The sequence below is a fragment of the Neospora caninum genome, chromosome VIII (genome assembly GCF_000208865.1).
Source record: "Neospora caninum Liverpool complete genome, chromosome VIII".
Classification (NCBI taxonomy): domain Eukaryota; phylum Apicomplexa; class Conoidasida; order Eucoccidiorida; family Sarcocystidae; genus Neospora; species Neospora caninum.
This window is the reverse complement of record NC_018395.1, coordinates 4,232,455-4,250,804: the sequence shown is the minus strand read 5'-3', so window position 1 is coordinate 4,250,804 and position 18,350 is coordinate 4,232,455. Positions and strand designations below refer to the sequence as shown.

The 18,350-nt window shown below is 56.3% G+C and overlaps 2 protein-coding genes across 2 annotated transcripts; both read right to left on the bottom strand.

Moving 5' to 3' along the window:
* Positions 1 to 1,846: 1,846 nt before the first annotated feature.
* NCLIV_035380 (conserved hypothetical protein) lies at positions 1,847 to 13,707 on the bottom strand (the record flags this gene model as incomplete). Its single annotated transcript, XM_003883740.1, has 12 exons — positions 1,847 to 1,883; positions 2,359 to 2,441; positions 3,166 to 3,568; positions 4,278 to 4,468; positions 4,868 to 5,208; positions 5,731 to 6,016; positions 6,475 to 6,627; positions 6,937 to 7,193; positions 7,965 to 8,212; positions 8,784 to 8,986; positions 9,209 to 10,033; positions 10,708 to 13,707. 12 exons carry the CDS (start codon positions 13,705 to 13,707, stop codon positions 1,847 to 1,849), a joined length of 6,027 nt encoding a protein of 2,008 aa, XP_003883789.1.
* A 2,295-nt stretch (positions 13,708 to 16,002) lies between these two features.
* On the bottom strand, positions 16,003 to 16,989 carry NCLIV_035375 (SRS domain-containing protein; the record flags this gene model as incomplete). The annotated part of the gene is made up of 1 exon (XM_003883739.1): positions 16,003 to 16,989. The coding sequence occupies one exon, from the start codon at positions 16,987 to 16,989 to the stop codon at positions 16,003 to 16,005; it is 987 nt and encodes a 328-aa protein (XP_003883788.1).
* Positions 16,990 to 18,350: the final 1,361 nt, after the last annotated feature.

Below are 18,350 nucleotides of genomic sequence, written 5' to 3'. Positions count from 1 at the left end.
TTGAACCCTTTTACCCTCAATGGGTGCACGTTTTTTAAGACTGCGCGCTTTGTGCTCCGGAGAAGTCACGGAAACGGAAGGGAGCGCCTACCCGAATGCGAGACATCTCAGCATACAAAGGAAACTGACGAACCCTACTCCATACGAAGCCAGTGTTTCTCGTGGTCTCCGCACATGGAGCACACGGGTATCTCCCTGTTCCGTTTGCTTTGCTGCTTCCCTCATATCTGAGAGAAACGTTTTTCTTCTTCTTCGATTCAAAATGCCGAAAGCGGTATAGTCGAGGTGGACGCCGACGGCCCGTTAGGGTCTCTACGTGTTATTCGAAAGCGCTGCGATTTCTGAATTGAACGATGGCTAAATACCCGTTGACACTGTTCGCGTTACATGCAAGGCCGGCCCCAAGTTGGTAGTGCACTGCCTGTTTTGCCAGGTGCCCACGATACGTGGAGCGTCGCAGAGAGACAGGTATGAGCTGCACGTCTCTCTCGCGAGTGCGGAGTCTAGACTGGCCCAACCCGCGCATGGTTTTCTCGGGTCTTGTCATCACAGGAACCGAGAAGGGCGCGCATGGGAAAAAGACACGCCCCATACGGGTATATGGGCTTCACACACTCAGATCTAACCTTGCGTCGACTCGACACGGCCGGAAATGCCTCCACATGACAGAAAACAAAACAAGGTGTCTGGGGCAGCATGAGCGGGCCCGATCGGCCCTTTGTGGGTTTTGTTTCGCTCTACAAAGAGCCACGCAGACGAAACCAGAAAAACTGGGACGCGAGGAACAGATATGTGCAAGAGAGGTGCTGTCTCGGAGCCTGCTACCATATCGCACGGCGGTGGTCAAGACTCACCGCGGCTTCCCCTGTCGTGTCCAGCACAAGTCCCGAATCCCTCAAAAAAAAATTCAAAGACTCTCGTCGAATATCGAAAGCGCTGTCCCGCTTACCTCGTTTCCCACCGAGAGATCCACTTCTGCTCCCACATTCCCAATCACAAATCTGCACACAAGCGTGTGCCCAGAGACTGGATAAAGTGGCGACGGTGAGCGACACTCTGTGAAGCGAAACGCTCCTGAGGAAATAGCGAGTCGAAATCCACAGAATGCGCGTCGACACAAGCAACTGTGGAGCACGGCACGTAGTGGAGATGCACCGGTACAGAGATTCACGTTGACAATCCTTTCCCTGCTCGTTTCATCACATGACTCCGGCCTTCGCGGGTTTGGCCTGTCTCTGTTCGCATTTTAAGTTGGGCCCCGCGCTGGCCAAGAGAGCGAGGCGAGAGTGCACTCCCGAGACCGTCGACGAGAGCACGAAACCACGGGGCGCCTCCCACGGAGAGCACCTTGCGAGGGAACAGCGCCGCGAAAAAATGTGCAAAAAAACGCCAAGAGATTCTCTTCAAAAACAGTTTCGCTCTCTACACCTTTTGTGGCTCCATGCACCACTTGGCGTCCAGCCGAGGGCCTCAAACAGCCCCCAAGGGGCTCTTGCGCGCGGGAGGACACAGAGCGCGAGACGCGCTACCAGCACGCAGCGCACGTTCCTTTTTCTGACCACACACAATACGTTCTGTACGACACAAAAGTACCATTGCTTCACCAACGCTCGCGACCAGCTGTTTCCTTCCGCCTTGGCAACGTCCACTCCTCGGGAAATGCGTCACGTGCGGCGAACCCGGCGACGGGCATCGTGTTTGGGCTGTGCCCGGCCTCAAGGCGGGAGCGCTGACCCAGCGAGACGCTTCGTCTTTGCCTGTGCTGGCGTCTCAACGAAAAGGAGACGCCTGCTGAGAACCTGCCACGTCCGAATGCTTCTTTTGAGTCGACCGCTTGAACGGCTGGTTATCCTTTTTGGACATCGACGGGCTTGAAGACTTGGCTGAGCAGCGGCAAGACAGAACGCAGACACCAACGCACCAGCGACATGCAGAGGAAACCGGTTGCCCCCGGGGCACACTTCGATCCTGGTGTTTGTGTCGACGCCAGGGAACGCCATCTGCGCCAAGAAAAACCTCGCTCTTGTGGCGCCAAGCAAAGAATCAGCTGCGCACACGCGCGCCTGCAGACTCCTCACGCTGTCCCTTTCCTTCGCGGGAATCGAAAGCCCCTTCCTCCCGGTTTTTTCAAAAGCGGCGAGCTGCGCCAGACACGCAGAGGCGGACCAGGCTAGGCACCGGACGGTTGTGGGGGGGTCGGTTAACTCGTGCGATCCACGAGCGTGCAGGCGGTAACCCGGTACTCTGGTTTCTTCGCCTTTTCGGGCGCGTAGTGCCGTTCGGATCTCTCCAAGAGACCGCCGACAGGTTAGAGTGTCCAAATCGGATCTAGGAGACGGGCCAAGCGTGCTTTCTCACCTCTCGACTGCGCGAAGAAGCGCGCCGATGTTCTCCTCAACCGGCAGAACCAGAGCCTCCGCAATGCCCATCATTGCCTGCAGCTGTGGGGATTTGGACGCAAAGGTGGAAACACAAAGTGACACCGGCCGGGTGAGAAGGAATGCTCGGGTTTCTCTAAGCCCGTTTCGAACAGTCGGGGAGATATGCACAAAGCATGCAGCACGTGAACTGAACTGGTCGGACGCCAGAGATCAAGAGTTGCGCGCTTCGGACAGGTAGGGATGCTCCGCCTCGTGTACCTATATATATATATATATATATATATATATATACATACATACATACATACATACATATACATACATACATATACATACATATACATACATATACATACATACATACATATACATACATACATACATACATACATACATACATACATACATACATACATACATACATTACATAGATACATACATACACATACATACACATACATTACATACATACATATACATACATACATATACATACATATACATACATACATACATACATACATACATACATACAGATACATTACATAGATACATACATACGTACATACATAATTATATGAACAATAAGGTACTTGGGTACCGACATCAACGCGTGACGTCTACATGCCTACGCCCGAGGAGATAACTGTGGGTGTGCGTGTCGTCGGTATTTTTGGAGCCAGTTCTAATTCCCTGCGTGCCGCTGTGCACCGACTCTGAGGGGCGAGTCGGAGCGTTGTCTAACGGTGCCTAGCCACCTTTTTCCACGGCCGAGAACGCTTACCGTCAGTAGTTCCTTCAGATCGAGGAGGGAAAAGAGTTTCTTCGTTCCCCTCGCCTTGCTCCCTCCGCGGCCGTCGCTGCCCAAGCGTCCACTGCTGCCTGGCGAGAGATCGTCGTCCTCCTTTCGTCTCTCGTCGGCCGCTGCGCACGCAGACGAGGACGGCGACTCAGGGGACGCTGAAACGGAGGCGCGCGCGGTCTCTTCGCCCCCGTTCAGACAATTTCGGTTCTCAAACGCTGTGAAATAGCGATGGAACTCCGGAGGGACGTGGCGATTCGGGCGAGCTTGCTGAGCGTCAACGACTGGCAAGACTAGGGCTGTGCGAATGAAGGCGAGAACGCGGTGCTCCAAAAACGCCGGTTCGCAGAGAAGAAGCGTCGACAAGTCGTCGAGGGAGACGCAGCTGAGAACCGGCAGAGAAAAGGGGGAACCCGGGAACGAAAAGGCAATCAAGCGAGCAACAAACCCAGCACTGGAAAACCACGTACCGACGTCCGTTTCGGAAACGCTTCGGGGTCCAAAGAAACCGCATGCTCGCTGGGGGGGAACTTCGGCAGAGAAGACAAGGCCGCGCGCTCGAGAGTTGACGCAAAAAAGAACGCGAACGCATGCGGCGAGAAGAGAGACCGATCGCGGCGAAAATGACACACACAAAAGGACGATGGGCAGCGAAGGAATGCATCGAGAGTGAGATTTTTTCTGCTCCGCTACAGAAAGAGGGTGCGCGACCGATGCACATTCCTGCGCAGACGCGACAAGCCGACGACGCGGGAGACTCACGCATGGAGGAGCAGTCAACGAGCTCGACAGGGCAAGATACACCGGGCCGGGGCTCCTCGCGAGTGGCGAAAAGGTAGAGGCGCAGGCAACGAAAGCATCCGTCGAAGAGACATCACTTTGAGGCACGAGACGGCCAGGCCGATCTTGGGGTCGGAGCTGTCTCTCCTGAGCGCGAGTCTCTCTGGTCTCTCTTTGCCCTCTTCGTCTCGCTCCCCCTACGCGTGTCTGTTACCATTTGTTGCTCCCTGGTGTTCTGCAACCTCTCTATCTCTCCCTTCTCTCGCCCCTGTTCGTTTCCTTCAGGGTCGTCGTCTGTTTCCCAACCGGCCTACCAGATCCCCTGGAAGGAATAGACCCCGACGGTGATCTCGTCGGACTTGCCGAAGACGTCGGGACCAAGGAGGCCTTTCTCGCCAAAGAGCTTGACCGATTTCTTGCTATTGCGACAGGCAGCCAGCGACGACGCGCACAGGCGTCTCCACAGAGAGGAGGACATGCGCCGCAACGGCCGTCTCACAAACACCTGAGAGGCAAGCAGCAGCCGGAGGCACGGAGGCAGCATGCGACAAAAGCCGAAGGAGCGGGGACAGCCTACGGCGAACCTGCACGCTGTGGGCAACCGAAACAAGAACGCCACTGAGAACGACGAAAGGCCTAGCGGTGGGAAGAAGCAAAGCCGACACATCGTTCACAGACCAGCTGAGTGAAACGACACGGAAACAAGCTCTGTCGAACAAACCAGCAGCCACTGCGCTTGCAACCGAATCTCATGGGGACGAAGCCTGAGGAATCCTGCGGTGCCATCCAATCCTATCTACATTTCGTCTTTTTCTTCTCTCCTGAGTAGGCAAGAGATATTCCACTGCCGCGCTCCTCTCTGTCGTATCCGCCTCGCTCGCCTCGCTAACGTCTGAATCCTCACCTTGACTGTGGCAATTCGAATGGCGACGTCGTCCTTGCCTCTGGGCCGCAAAGAGTGTGGAGCCCCGCAAGAGAGAGGGAAGACGGGGGAGGCGTCGTCGGCCGCCCGCCGCGCCCTGGAGACTGCTGGTCCAAGCATGGCGGCTCTCGACGCCCCCAGGAAGTCGACCGCGGTGGGCGAGGCGAGGGACACGGAGGCAGCCGGCCAGGAAGAGCAGAAGAGTCTCTGCCACTCGCTATGAGTCCGATCGACGGTCTGGGCGGAGGACGGCAAGGCGACGGGAGTTTGCGAGGAACACGAAGAGGACTTTGGAGAAGACCCGCGATGGGGGCGGATGAGACCTGAGTGGAAACAGAGACACAGCTCCAAAAACCGAGAGGCTGTGAGCACGCGACGCGTTTGCGAGAACAGAAACAATGGGGGGCGAGAGTGGAAGAAGAGTAGGGCGAGGAATGAGGGCGGGGGCAAACGCGGCGCGCAGAAACGGCAACCTCTCCGTGAAGGCGTTTGTTCATAGAATACAACTTCAGTGAAACTGCGCGACAACCGCGCGCCGACCGGCAAGGACATCAGCAACCTGCAGAAGGTACTCGCCAATCTGCGACATCGTTCCCCCACTAACGGAACGCTCGCGAGCTGTGCGTGTTCCGCTCTCTCCGCTTCCGTTCATCCCTTCAACTTGAAGGCGTCGCTGGAAACGCGTTGGCGAGAGCCGCTCGCGGCCAGCCACGAACGCGAACAGCCCGCCTTCGTCCCCGGCCGTTCCCCGTACCGAACTACGGCGAAAACAAAGCATAGTTCTTTACAGTAAACTGGGTTTTCCAAGTCGCACAGTCGGCACGCAGCGACTTCAGAGGACGCACCTATGGCTGCACAGAAGGAGGTGTGAAACGTCTTGTAGAACGAATCTTGTTTGGTAGTCCAGCATCCCCGGTGCGACTTTGACTGTCTGTACAGCAGATAAATAATGCCATGCTGAATGGCCAAGTCAATCGCAAACTGCTCCGCTTGCAGTTCCTCCTCTTCCTCCTCAGTCAGGACTCGCGGTGGCCGCCGCGCCGCTGCGCCGTCTCCAGGTCCGCTCAGAGCGGCCGAAGAGGCGGAATTCAAACGGCGAGGCGACTCGGACACCACGAAAAGATGGAGCGACTGCATCAAAAAGAAACCCAAAAGAGAGGGGGTGAGTGACAGGTTAGGTTAAGAGAGCGACAGCGCAACGAAAGAGAAAGTGTTAGAAAAGAGAGACCCACAGTTTCAACTGCACTTCCCAAGGCGCCAAGGTGCGTAAGCGTCAATTCACACTCTACAGGATTCACATCCACATACATACATACATACATCCATACATACATACATACATACATACATACAAATAGACCTTCTTTATTATGAACATGAGTTTGGGTGTGCACGCCTATTTGCACACGCAAATGTATGTATATCTTTGCACGATCGGCCGCAGAGTAGCCTGCGCAGATCGGTGGAGATGGTAGATCAGGCTGCATGGCCGAGGCGCTTTCGCTCGAGTGTGTACGCGTCTAACCGTCGCGAGGACAAGAGTCTCCTGTGTTGTCCGAGGCCGCGAGTCCTCCTGTGCAGCCACTCACATGCAAGATTTCTCCTGTCAGTTCGACATCTCCAATCAGCATGGCCTCGTGGAGCGCGAAGCGCAGAAACCGGGTGTCCGGCAACCAGAAGCGTTCGCGCAAGTCCAGGCGATATCGGCCCCAGCCGCTGACGACAAACAGTGCATGCGCCACCTGAAGAGAAGCGAAAAAGGAGACAGCGCGACGCTTACACAGAGGGGCGGAAGCCTGTCGAGAGGTCTCCCCTTTGCAGGCAGTGCACGAGGGGGTGTCTTCTCTGACGGCCAACCAAACAGCTGTTGAGAGAGGCGAGGGGTAGCTGTCGTTCACGCGCGTTTGCGGCGCACGCACACACGCCTGCACGCCGAGTCCTATTCAGGGGCAGTAGGTAATGGAAAGAAGGGACAGAGACAGATTTAAACCTCTCTTTTCGAGAGCCGAAGACGCGCGTGGCTTGGGCGGCGTCCCGTCGAGAGGCCTCACCATGTAGACTTGGTTTTTCCAGTCTTCCGTCCCCAGGTCGAGGCGGTTGCGCCAGGGCCTTAAACTGCTCTTCATCTCGAGAAGAATTTGCTCGACGGGCGAAGAGCCGCCCCAGCAACTGCGGCCTTTCTTCACCTCGCACGGATTGATGCCTGCACGCTGCATCAAGCTGCCCCAGACGAGCTGCTCGAAGAGCCGCCCAAAGTCGACGCAGGCCCACTCCGGCGGCAGATGGAAATTGCAGAGACTGCAAACCGCTGAAGCCACAAAGGTCGAAAGAGAGAGACGGCGGGAAAAGCGTCGACAAGCTGTCCTCACGTACAAAAAAAGCGCGGCAGCAGCCAGAGAGCGAGGACCGGTCTAAAGAATGCACGGGGACAGCAAGCAAAGCCGGCGGCGAAGAGCATGCGACTTCTCGCAAGGCCTTCGAATGAACCGCTGAAACGCACAAAACGTTCGGCGTATGAAAACGGAGAAGATCTTCCAGTGTTCATCCACGAAGCGACTGACAAAAAGCGACACACCCACCCACCTACAAACGTACACAAATACACAAACTTGCATGCACCCACATCTGTATACATACATACATATATATATATATATATACATACATATATATACATATATATATATATATATATGCGTACATAAATATAGAGCACAAATATACAGCATAAATATAGAGATATACACATACATATATATATATATATATATATATATATATATGCGTACATAAATATAGAGCACAAATATACAGCATAAATATAGAGATATACACATACATATATATATATATATATATATATATATGCGTACATAAATATAGAGCACAAATATACAGCATAAATATAGAGATATACACATATAGATATATATGTATATGGTGGCCTTTGTATGCGCCTTCCGATACACCTGTAGAGAAGTAGGTGCATTTTTCCCTTGTGTTTTGCCTTTTTTCTTTCAGAGGTCCTCTCTCTGGTTGTCTCCACTCCACCAAACGTGGGCTTTTGTGGGGGCTTTACCGTATCGCCCAGAGACGCCTCCAGATCTGTCACAGTTAGGGCACGTGGAGAGATCATAGTAGAGCAGCTGTCCAGCACGGAAGTCGAAGTAGAGGAACTCGAGGCGACTCGCCGCAATCGACCTCTCCACCTCTTCCTTCCACTCGCGGTAATACAGCTTTTGCTCGCCCAGGCTGCAGCTTAGCGTCGTCTTCGGCGTCGCGGGCGCCGCTCGCAGGCCTGAGGTCGTGCTGTACCGGTGGAGAACGCTGCAGCCAGAGAGGGGAAACGGCACGGAAGACTCTGAATCCAAAACCTGGCGAAAGCCGCGCAGTCCGCATGGCGCGCAGTCCACATGGCGGCATGCATGCGCACAGGTCACCTCGACTCGTGAAAAGTAAAGGATCTATCGGGGAAAAACGTGGGAAACGGGAAACGCTTGGCTACAGCTCAGGAGGTCCAACGGCCACCCCCAAAAGAGAAAAAAGCCGCCATGCTTTCTGGCTGTCGCTCCGGTGTTTGCAGCCGTCTCATTCGTCGATACCCGGGGTTCCATTTCCAAGTCTCTCTGCCTTCCTCTACTGACTGCGTAGGTGGGCGAGCTTCGTGTCTCCTTTGGTCGCGATTTCTCTTTTGCATTCACAGCCTCCCTCACAACACGCGCGCTGCATGCATCGGAGAATGCTTGGCCACCCACGGACTGCTCGTACGCGGTTTGTTAGACTGTGCTACGGTCTCGGCAGTTGCCAGTCTCGCCTGTCCCCCCTGGAGATGGCTGTGAGAGGAGGCGGAAACTGTTTTTCGTTTCGTTCCTTCTCCGCTGGTTAGTTATTCGCTTACAGCTGTGCCCAGCAGGCCTCGAGGGTGGAGAAGATCAGAGCCTCATCCGTCATGATGGCTTCTTTGCCGAGCTTCCGTCGCCGCTTTGACCAGAGCAGAAGGATGCACGAGGCCGCGTCGACGATAGGGTCCACGAGGTGTCTCGACGCGCCCAAGTACCCCAGCAAATTGGTGAGAAGGTACGCGACTTCGGCTCCAAACTCCTGAGCAGAAACGCCCGACAGAGAGGTCGGCAAAGCCTGCAGCAAACTGGGAGGAACCGGAGCCCAAGGCGACAGGCCCTCAGAGCGCACGCGGCATATACACCCCAGGGTATATTTCTACCGCGGCCGTTCCGGACGCTTGTGCGCAGCGTCTCTGAAAACCCGCGTGCAAAAACCCACGTCATCCCCCACCCGCTAAACCCTAAACCCTTGTTGGATTACCAGAAAATTCATTTGCTCTTCTTCCTTGCTGGAGCTCGCGACACGGAGAAGCAGATTCTTGAGGAAGGCGACGGCCTGCAGCGCAGTTTTCTTGCCCATTGCATGCAGGAGATGGCGCGCAGGCGTCAGCGGGAAGTCCGCGAGTCGCAAGAAAACGGTCTTTGCGGGAATCTGCCGGTCTCCGCCTCCCTTCCCCGCCGCGCCGACGACCGTCTTGGCGATTTGCGCAGACCGCTTGAGGAGTTTCTGGCCCTTTCTGTCACGGAAACTTCTCCACGCGTCTTCGTCTCCAAAGTACGGCTGCACGGCGTCGAGGTTGGGAAACGAGAGAAAGAGGCTGCTCTCGTCCTCAGCGATTCGCCGCCAGTCCAAGCACTTGATCCGCCACGCGGGATGCTCGACAGGGCGACTGGCTGAGTAGGGCACGCCGTAGCAATCTGGGCACATCCAGAGCATACTCGAGTCTTCCTCGCTGTCTCTGCCTGCCGCTGGCGAGCGTCGCTGCTTCTCGCCGCCCGCTTTCCGGCCGCGCTCATCTTCGCGCACTCTGGAGTGACTCTGGTACCCCGGAAGAGGAGGCGGAGGCGGAGGCAGCGACGCCCAGTCTGGCGCCGGAGTCGCCCGCGAGGAGGCCGCGGGCGAGGGCGAAGACGCAGCGGACGCCGAGAGTGCGTTGGCGGCGGCCCGCAGCTCGACCGGCACAAAGACGCGCAGCGGGGTGTACTTGAACAGGCACGCGGGGTGGAATACGCGAGGGCAGAAGTCGCAACAGAGAACGTCGCCGAACGCGCCGCAGATTCCGCACAAAGTGAAGTTGACGGCGGCCTGTAAAGACAGCAGCAACGGACGCCGCGCATACCGTGGCAAGACTCTCAAGAGGAGAGAAAAGAAAAAGTCAAGGCGAACGCGATTGGAAGCTAACGGAAGCGCGGCCAGAACGAAAGCGCTTGAGGCCGAAAAAGAGCAATCCGGCCCAGAAACGCGGACGCGCAAAAACGAAAAGAACAGAGCGCCGGGAAAGGGGGGAACGCCGCACAGGACGAAACGGAAGAGAAAACAGCAACCTCTCGGGAGGAACACAGAAACCAGTTGAGACGAGCAGGGGGGAGGCAAACCCGTCTGACGGCCCTGCCTTGTGTGAATGGAGGCACTGCGGTCGAACAAAGTCGCGGGGAAAGCTCCTGGAAGGCCTAGGAAGAACGGGCGAGAGCGCGCCGATCTCACGAGCGAAGAAAGAAGCCGAAGGGCGGATGTGTAAAGTGAAGACAGCAATGTTGCTCGTAAAAAAGTCCCGCGGCAAAAAGGCGGCCAGGAAACCCCCGAAGTGAATGCAGACCAAAACCGTAGAAGCATGGGAAAACGCGAAAGGCCGCGAAGCACGAACCAAAGCACTGAGATGTTCCCCGTGGAAACCCAAACACTTTCCGACGATGGCGACGTCGCTTCCTTTCCAGTTCCAGAGGCATCGAAGAGCGCCTCGGACGGCCAGGTTAGCTTACATTCGCTTTGATGACTCTCTTTCGAATCTTGAGAGGCCGAGCTTCTCCGCACGTGACGCGGCCTTCGCGTGCTCCTGCTTGACCGTCAGACTCCTCGAGCGTTGTTCCTGTGCCCTCTGGGTTTCGACCGGGTTTCCCCCTGCATCGCCGTCCATCCATGTCGCTTGAAGTTGGCAGCGAGGGCCTCCTTCTGTCGCTCGTCTCTTCGCCCTCGTCGGCGCTCTGAACAACCTCCTCTCTCTCCTCTGCCTGGTCTTCCCCCGTCCTTGGCGCTTCTTCAGCCCCTCCGTTGGTAGCCCTTCCGGTCTCGCTCGCTCGCGACTCGCCGTGGGTTCGGCAGCCCGCGCTCGACTCTGCTTCGAGTGTCGTCTGTTCGTCTCTCGCAGTCTCGGAGTGTCGACTTGCTGAGACAGCTGCGTCTTCTCCCTCGCCGTGAGGGACCCCGTCGCCTTCACTGTTTCGCGAAAAAAGCCCGTCTTCAGCAGCAGCTGTCTCCGGCCTGGGACTGTCGAATAGCAGTGTCCCGTTCGTCTCCATTTCCTGCTTCACTGCTTGTTCCTCTTCGGCCGTAGTCGACGCTTCCTCCTCAGAACTCTTGATCTGTTTCCTGGCTCTCTTCGCAGGGGACAGTTTGTCTTCGCCTTCATCGCTTTTAGTCGCGCGCACCGGCTGCGGCCTCTCTTCTGTCTCTGTTAACTTCTTTTCATCGTCCCTCAGGGGGCCTTCGTCACCTTCATTCGTTTCAAAGTCCCGTTCTCGCTTCTTCAGTTCCGGTTCGGCGCGCTGTCTTTCCTGTCGCCCCGCGCTCTCCGACTTCCCTTCTTCCCCTTCATTCTTTCCTCCCTCTTCCTCCTCCCTCGCCTGCACTTTCCGTCGCCTCTTCGCCTGCTGGCCTCGCTTTTCTCCCGTCTTTGCCTGGCCCTTCGCCTCCTTCACCTTCCACTTGTCCTCCTCGTCGCTTTCCTGCGCTGCTCTCTTCTTCCGGTCCTCCTCCACCCGTCCGGCCTTCACGATGTCTCTCTTCATTCTTCGTCCCATCTGGGGACACAGGGCTTCATCCTCCGATGTCTCGGCCTCCCGCTGCAGTGCCGTTCGTTTACTCCCTGCATCCTCTTTCACAATTCCATCGCTCCCTGCCTTCTCTTCCTCTCTGCGCTCCGACGGCGAGTCTGGCAACGCGGCGACAGCCTTCCTCTGGCGGCTGACGCCGTCCGACTCGCCTCTCTGCTTCCTCCTCCCCGCTTCGGCCTCGCCCTCCACACCCCTCGCGTCTTTGTGCTGTCCCCTGTCTCCCGTCCTGCCGCCGGCTTCACCACACGCACTCGCGGAAGGGGCTGCACAACACTTCTGTGCATCTTCACCCTGGCCGCGGTCGCCGCCCTTCGCCGTGATGCCTTTCTTGCCTCTTTTCTCTCCAGGGACGTTGTCTCTGGTCTCCTTCCCACTCGCGGACTCGGTCGATGCCGACAGCGTCGCCAGCTGCCGCGTGGTGCGCCGGCGACTTCCAATTCCTCCCGCGAAAGACACTACGAGCCGCTCGTATGCCTGGACCTTTCCCTCGCCCGCGAGAAGCTTTGCTGCCTCTTTCGAGGATCCAATTTCCTCGGCGAGCAGCGCGGCGATTGCAGCCTGTGTCGCCTCGTCTGTGTCCTCCAGGACACTCCTCGAATCGGTCTGTGCCTTCTCGTCTCGCTTCCCGTCTGCCTTCCGGTCTCGCTTCCCGCCTGCCTTCTCGTCTCGCTTCCCGCCTGCCTCCGCGCTCGTCTCCGGGGCCTGCCGCGCCGACGCAGCCGATCCAGTCTTCTGACGAGCTCGCGGAGACGTGCCGTGTTTCGGCGACACGAGAGAAGGCGGCGAAGCAAGTGAGGCAGGCGAGGCAAGGGCGCGGGAAGAGCGCGCAAGCATCGAGTTCGAGTCAGAGCCACAAGCGTCTGCGGAGACGTGAGTCCTCCCCTTTCGCTGTCCCTTTGGCGCCGCCTGCGCCTGGGGCTGCGCTGGAGCCGCACAGCTCCTTGTCGGCCGTCGCGATTTCTGACCGGACAGCGCCAGAAGAATCTCCTCTGAGACGACGCCCTGGTCAGTGCCTTTTTTCCCATTCTTCAACAGACTTGACAACTCGCGGCACGTCTCCATCTCTGCTGCGAGCGCAGCCGCGACGGCCTTCGCTGTCTCCGCGTCGTCGCACACGCAGCCTGTGGGACTTGCTTCCCCTTCCGAGCGCGCGGCGCCCTTGCTAGCTCGCGGCGAAGAGGGTGAAAGCTTCTCAGTCTTCGTCTTTGAGTGCGCAGAAGAGGTGGAAGCCGTTTTTGCAGGCGCACGCGTACCACGCGCTTCCTGTTTCTTCGACGTCGAAGCGGAACGCCCACCTGGAGCACGAGATCCCGCGGAAACCGGATCGCTTGAGGACGAAGGGTCAGAGACAGAACCCTGTTCACGGCTGTTCGTCTCCGGCCAGCTCGTCCCTGTTCTGCTCTCTTCTCTACGCCGACCTCGGCCTGACACCGAACTGAGGAGAGGCGATTCGGAGGATGCGTGGCGCGAACGGTGACTGAAAGCGAAGCAGAGTTCATCAAAGGAATTTCCACTGCCAGAAAGAAGCTTCAGCAGTTCCCTACTCATACCCTTCTTTGTCCGTGCACCACCCGCTGCTGGGTCGTCTGAGGACGCCGGGGATCCAGAGACGCTGCCACCAGGATCCTCGCGAGACGAAGAATGAGAATTCGCGTTGGAGGGCGCATGCTGCCCTAACGGTGCTCGTGCCGCACCAGCAGTCGCAGACGGAGGGGTCACCTCAGCAGAGCTGCCACTGAAGGAGGAACTTTCCGGCTTCTCGCCACATGCTACGGCTTCTGGCGTGACTCCATCCGCCGCCGCAGGCGTTCTTTGAGCTTCCCGAGAACTTTCTGCTGGTGATTCCGTTGCTTTGGACACGCTGCTTGGTTCCTCGCGATCGAGAAGCGGCTCCTCAGAAGCAGCGCCTGGCGGCGCTGTCGTCGTCATCTTCGACGAGTGTTCAGACCGTCGTTGGAGCGAACGAGAAAGCGTGGAAAACAGCGGGGGGAAAGTTTAGGATTTAGGGTTCGGGGCACAAGAGGACAGGAAATCCGGAAGACGGGAAGGAAAGGTGGAGGAGGGGACGATGGAGGGGGGAGGAGAGCAGTCGGTGGCGGCGAGGCTTCAATCACGGCGACTTCTACGAAAAGAGCGAAACGAAAGATGGACGGCAAGAGAAACAAAGAGCCCCGTCACACGCCCACAGAACCTTGTAGTGGAGTTCAAGGGAACAGGGGAGCGTCGCCAGCAAGGGAAGGAAAGAGATGGAATGGCCACGCCATGTCCTAACCCTCAAACCCATTTTTCCGCTCTCAAAGCGGCGGTACTGTTGCAGCTCAAGAGATAGAGAGTCGCTGGCGTTTGCATGACTCCAAAGTCGACAGCACAGGCAAAGCGGCACAAAATGGCGGTCTCTGTCGATGGGAAATGCGTCGACCTGCTTGGAAAGAATACGTCCCCCGCTGCCAAGCTCCCAGGGCAAAACGCTCGCAGTCCCGCCTTCGCACACGCGCGCTGGTCGAGGACCAGGCACGCCAAATCCACTCCCAAAACAGGAGACGTGGTCGGCGGAACCGCAAAGACGTCAGAGACACACGAGCATCTTCGCTTTGAGTCGGAGGCAAAAAGTCCGGCACTCGCGTTCACCGAGTCATATTCAATGGAAACGCACAGGAAACAAAGCAACAAGGAGCGCGAGAGGCACCACCCACGCAGCGAACCAACCTACGCTGAAGCGGGATGCGGTGCGGAGCAACCGGCAAGAGACGTCTCAGAGACGAATGTTCCGGCCCTGTTCCTGGCAGTTTGGTATAGTTTGGTACTTGAAGAAGACATGGAATCCTCACACAGCAATGGAAACAACCCGAAGAAAATGTCCTGTGGACGCGTTGACATACGCATGCGTTTATCCGCGGCTCGACAGCCCCCTCACCGTTCCCGGTCACTCCGTTCGGGGCTCTTTTCTCCAGAACCCATTCCGCTTGTCATCGCATGCAGCTCGAAAGGTTTAGAGGCGGTGTAAATTGTAAAAAGCAGAATCGTGCACCAGTGTGTCTTCCACAATCGCCAATTCGAGGAAATGGGCGAGGTCTGTTCGTTGTTTGGTTGCTAGGTAGTGAGACTGTAGCCAGCGTAGACGGCGGCACACCGGCGCACACTATAGATGCGCTCTGCATTCTGAAATTCGGCGGCTCGTGAACTCCGTCTGGCTGCGGCTGTCGATGGCCCGTTACCACACGTACGTGCTGAACATCTCTGCGTAATGAAGTCGGATTTCGAAAGCGGGCACACTTCCCGCAGCAACGCATCTGAAACGGAAAACTGCGCTCAGTGTTTCTACGGTGCTGCACAGGAAATTAGGACAGCCGTTTGGAACACTGGACAACCGCGAGCATTATATGTGTATCTTTTGCAGTTACACATGTTGGCTTAACCCACATCACTGTGACCGTATGATGCCGTGACCGCGTCATTGAACGCGCGGTGAGGTAGTGCAAGTGGCTATGCCCACGGTTCAGCACTACACTGGCGATTGCTGTATCTGATGTGTTTCGTGGCTATAGGGAGGCACCTCGCTCTAAAGGTTCTCGCCGTGAGGGAGATAGTACAGCGCCGTTACATCTTTACCTTTGCTGCCAAGCTGGGGTGCCGTCTTCCAGACAACGTGTACATCCGCGATTCACGGCCACACAACGCGTAGCCTTAAACTTGGTGAAATGTGTTTGCTCACTGGGGGGGTGCTTTCACCAGACACCGGAAGCTCTGCAGGGGCTGCTCGTGGGTGGCCAGAGCCTTTTCCTTGATGGGTACGATTCCTACAAAAATCCGTGCTTGGATGTCACATGCCATATCTGCGTGTCTGTGCCGTGTCCCTCGACCGTCGACTGTGGCACACGGCTCACTTCGACGACTGGGATTTCTTACATGGCTTAGCAGCACGCACAAGACGCGTTTGTCTGTACAATCATGCGTTCTACACGGCCTGACTGGAGGCATTTCTATCCACCAGGACAGAAAAAAGCAGCAGCGCCCACCAGGTGCAAACACTGCCTGTCCGTCCCCCACCTGGTCTCCACGGTGCCACCATCTCTAGTTGCCCCCTTTGCACGAGCAAAGCACGAAAAGGATTCGAAAAGCGAAAATGTAAAATCAGGAATACGAACATCAGGGTATCACCACCAATGGAAGACGGATACAGACCGGAGCACGAGTTGCACGTCATCTTCGGCACTACTTCTGAGCCTACACTGAAAGCGATCTGCCGCCAACAACGGCAGTTGCGATCAGTACCCACTCGCGCCAACCGACAGACACTCCTTTTGCCGAAGATTCAGTTGCGGTTGGTGTAATGGCAGCGACTGTCACCTGCACGGAGCAAACGTTGTGTGCCGCCACACTCCTCTCTGGTCCAGCGCAACCAACGAAGAAAGAGGAGCTCGTGGACGAGAAAGCGCTCGACGGTACTGTAAATACTCCTCCTTGATCTGAGTCAACCTCTCCAGTCCACCACCCACCTGATGAAGGGTAGCTATGAAATATGGTCTTGTATGGTTGAGCTGCGGCCCCCCCGCTGCATCCTGTCGCTGTAATCCCCTGTGGACAGTAGCTGGTTTGGATTGCTGTCGGTTGGACTACCGCGTTGGGGCCGCAATTCAAGGTGAACTTGTTCGATGAAGGAGAAAGCGTCACCTGGAAGGTGTTATTCTGGTCGTACGCGCAAGTGACTGTCTGCGTGGCCTGGTTGTACTGCGCTGGGGTCGGTTGTACGGCAACCGTAACCAAGCAATTCTTCGATGATTTCGTGCACCCCAAAAAAAATGGAGCCGGGGTATATCGTGGAAAGCTCCCCGAGGGAATGGTGAACTGAATGGCACTCGTGGGAAAATTTTTACTCACCCACCACCCTGGCTGCGCGGATGGTATCAATTCTTTTAATGCCTGGGAGGTTGAGCAGGCCGCAGCCACTGTACCAGTACACACTTTTTGATCGGCCGCGAATGTAGATGGAATCGCCGTGGCACCCCCCGGTGAGCAAGTAATTTGGAACGAAGGTAAGGAAGGCGTTACTGTCACCGGATATGTGTGAGACGTAGATGAGACATCACAGGCGACCACATTGCCTGATGAAGCTCCTTCCGTGAACCGCGCCAGAAGAGTGAACACAGAAAACACCGCAGCCACCACAAGACCGCAACCGCGGTTGCCTCTGACCACACGTACTATCGCCATACTCAGGTCCGGTGAGTCCAATCAATGAAGAGGTAGCTGGTGAGATCTTTTCCTTCGGAACAACACTCGACAGACGGGGATTCTAAACCACAGAAAGCTCAATACGGACTTTGACTCGGGAGATGTAACTGGTGAATCTGTTAGACACCTCCGGGCCGTAAGACAGTAGCTGGGCGTCCCTCCCTCAAGGGACAGCTGCTCTTGCCGGATGGACCACTGGTCATCCGGTCGAGTGGCCACGGATACTCGGCTGTGCAGTGCAGGGCGTTGGTGTGTGCACCATCACGGTCCCATCGTGGTATATGACACACACAGCCACGCGAGCGGCACCACAGACAATTACGGGTAGCGAAACACCGAAACATATCTTCCGTCACGAGATGACTGGTGTCAGTGGAACATGCAAACCAGCCTCGGCAACGGGTCCTAGGGAAGAAAGAAGCCCACGCCGTGCAATGTGAACGGATACCGCTCTCACGCAATGTTAAGACAGGAGCCACGTGCTGTTAGACAGCTTGAGTGTGGGCTGGGGTAGGGTAGCAACAGGCAAACGGAAGTTTCCGTGGTCGGGGCGAAACTGACGGGCTGCGCCCGTGTGAGATGCTTTGCGGCCACCCGCTCGAAACTGAGGAAGGAAAACACCAGCCTTCTATGAGTGTGACGAATCGACGCAGTGCGTAACGAAAGTTGACTGTTGCTGCAAGGTATCTGGTATCCCTTTCTTCTGGATGCTTGCTGACCCGGAAAGATAACCCTAGTAGCGAGGTGTCCGCCCGATGGAAGGGTTCGCTAACAGTGCGTGGTGTTCCCCTTTGGGGAAGTGAGAGCTCGCTGTCCTTTTCTTTGCATCGCTTGATGGTCGTGGCTAGGAAAAGCGATGCTTTTCGGCAAACGAGAAAGGGTGAGATAGCTGTAAAATCGGAGTCCGGTTGTCAGAACAATGTATTTTGGGTGATCCAACTGTGGAGGTGTGAGCGCACGCACGACCTGGCCTCCGTATGGTGAGGGACTGCCAGCGTTTTTGATCCGATGAAAGAGGAGAGATCAAGAGTCGACTAGTGTACGTGAAACGCGTATGCTCGCTTTCCCCCATGTTTCATGCGTACAACGGTTTCGGGCAGCAAGGAGTTAAATGGCCAATGACACTGGAAAAACTGTCTAAGCGTATTCGGGGTACTCGCGCACGCAGCGAAGACCCACCTTCCGGCCTGTTGGTGATTCATGTTAGCTTGTCTTGTCGTGCAATATGAACGCTGATGCCACCAACGAGTAGGGTTGAGAGCTACCGTTTGTCGAAGACAGATTGGAGGTCACTTCTCTATGCTTATTTGTGCGCAACACAGAAAAGCTGAACTGTTGTG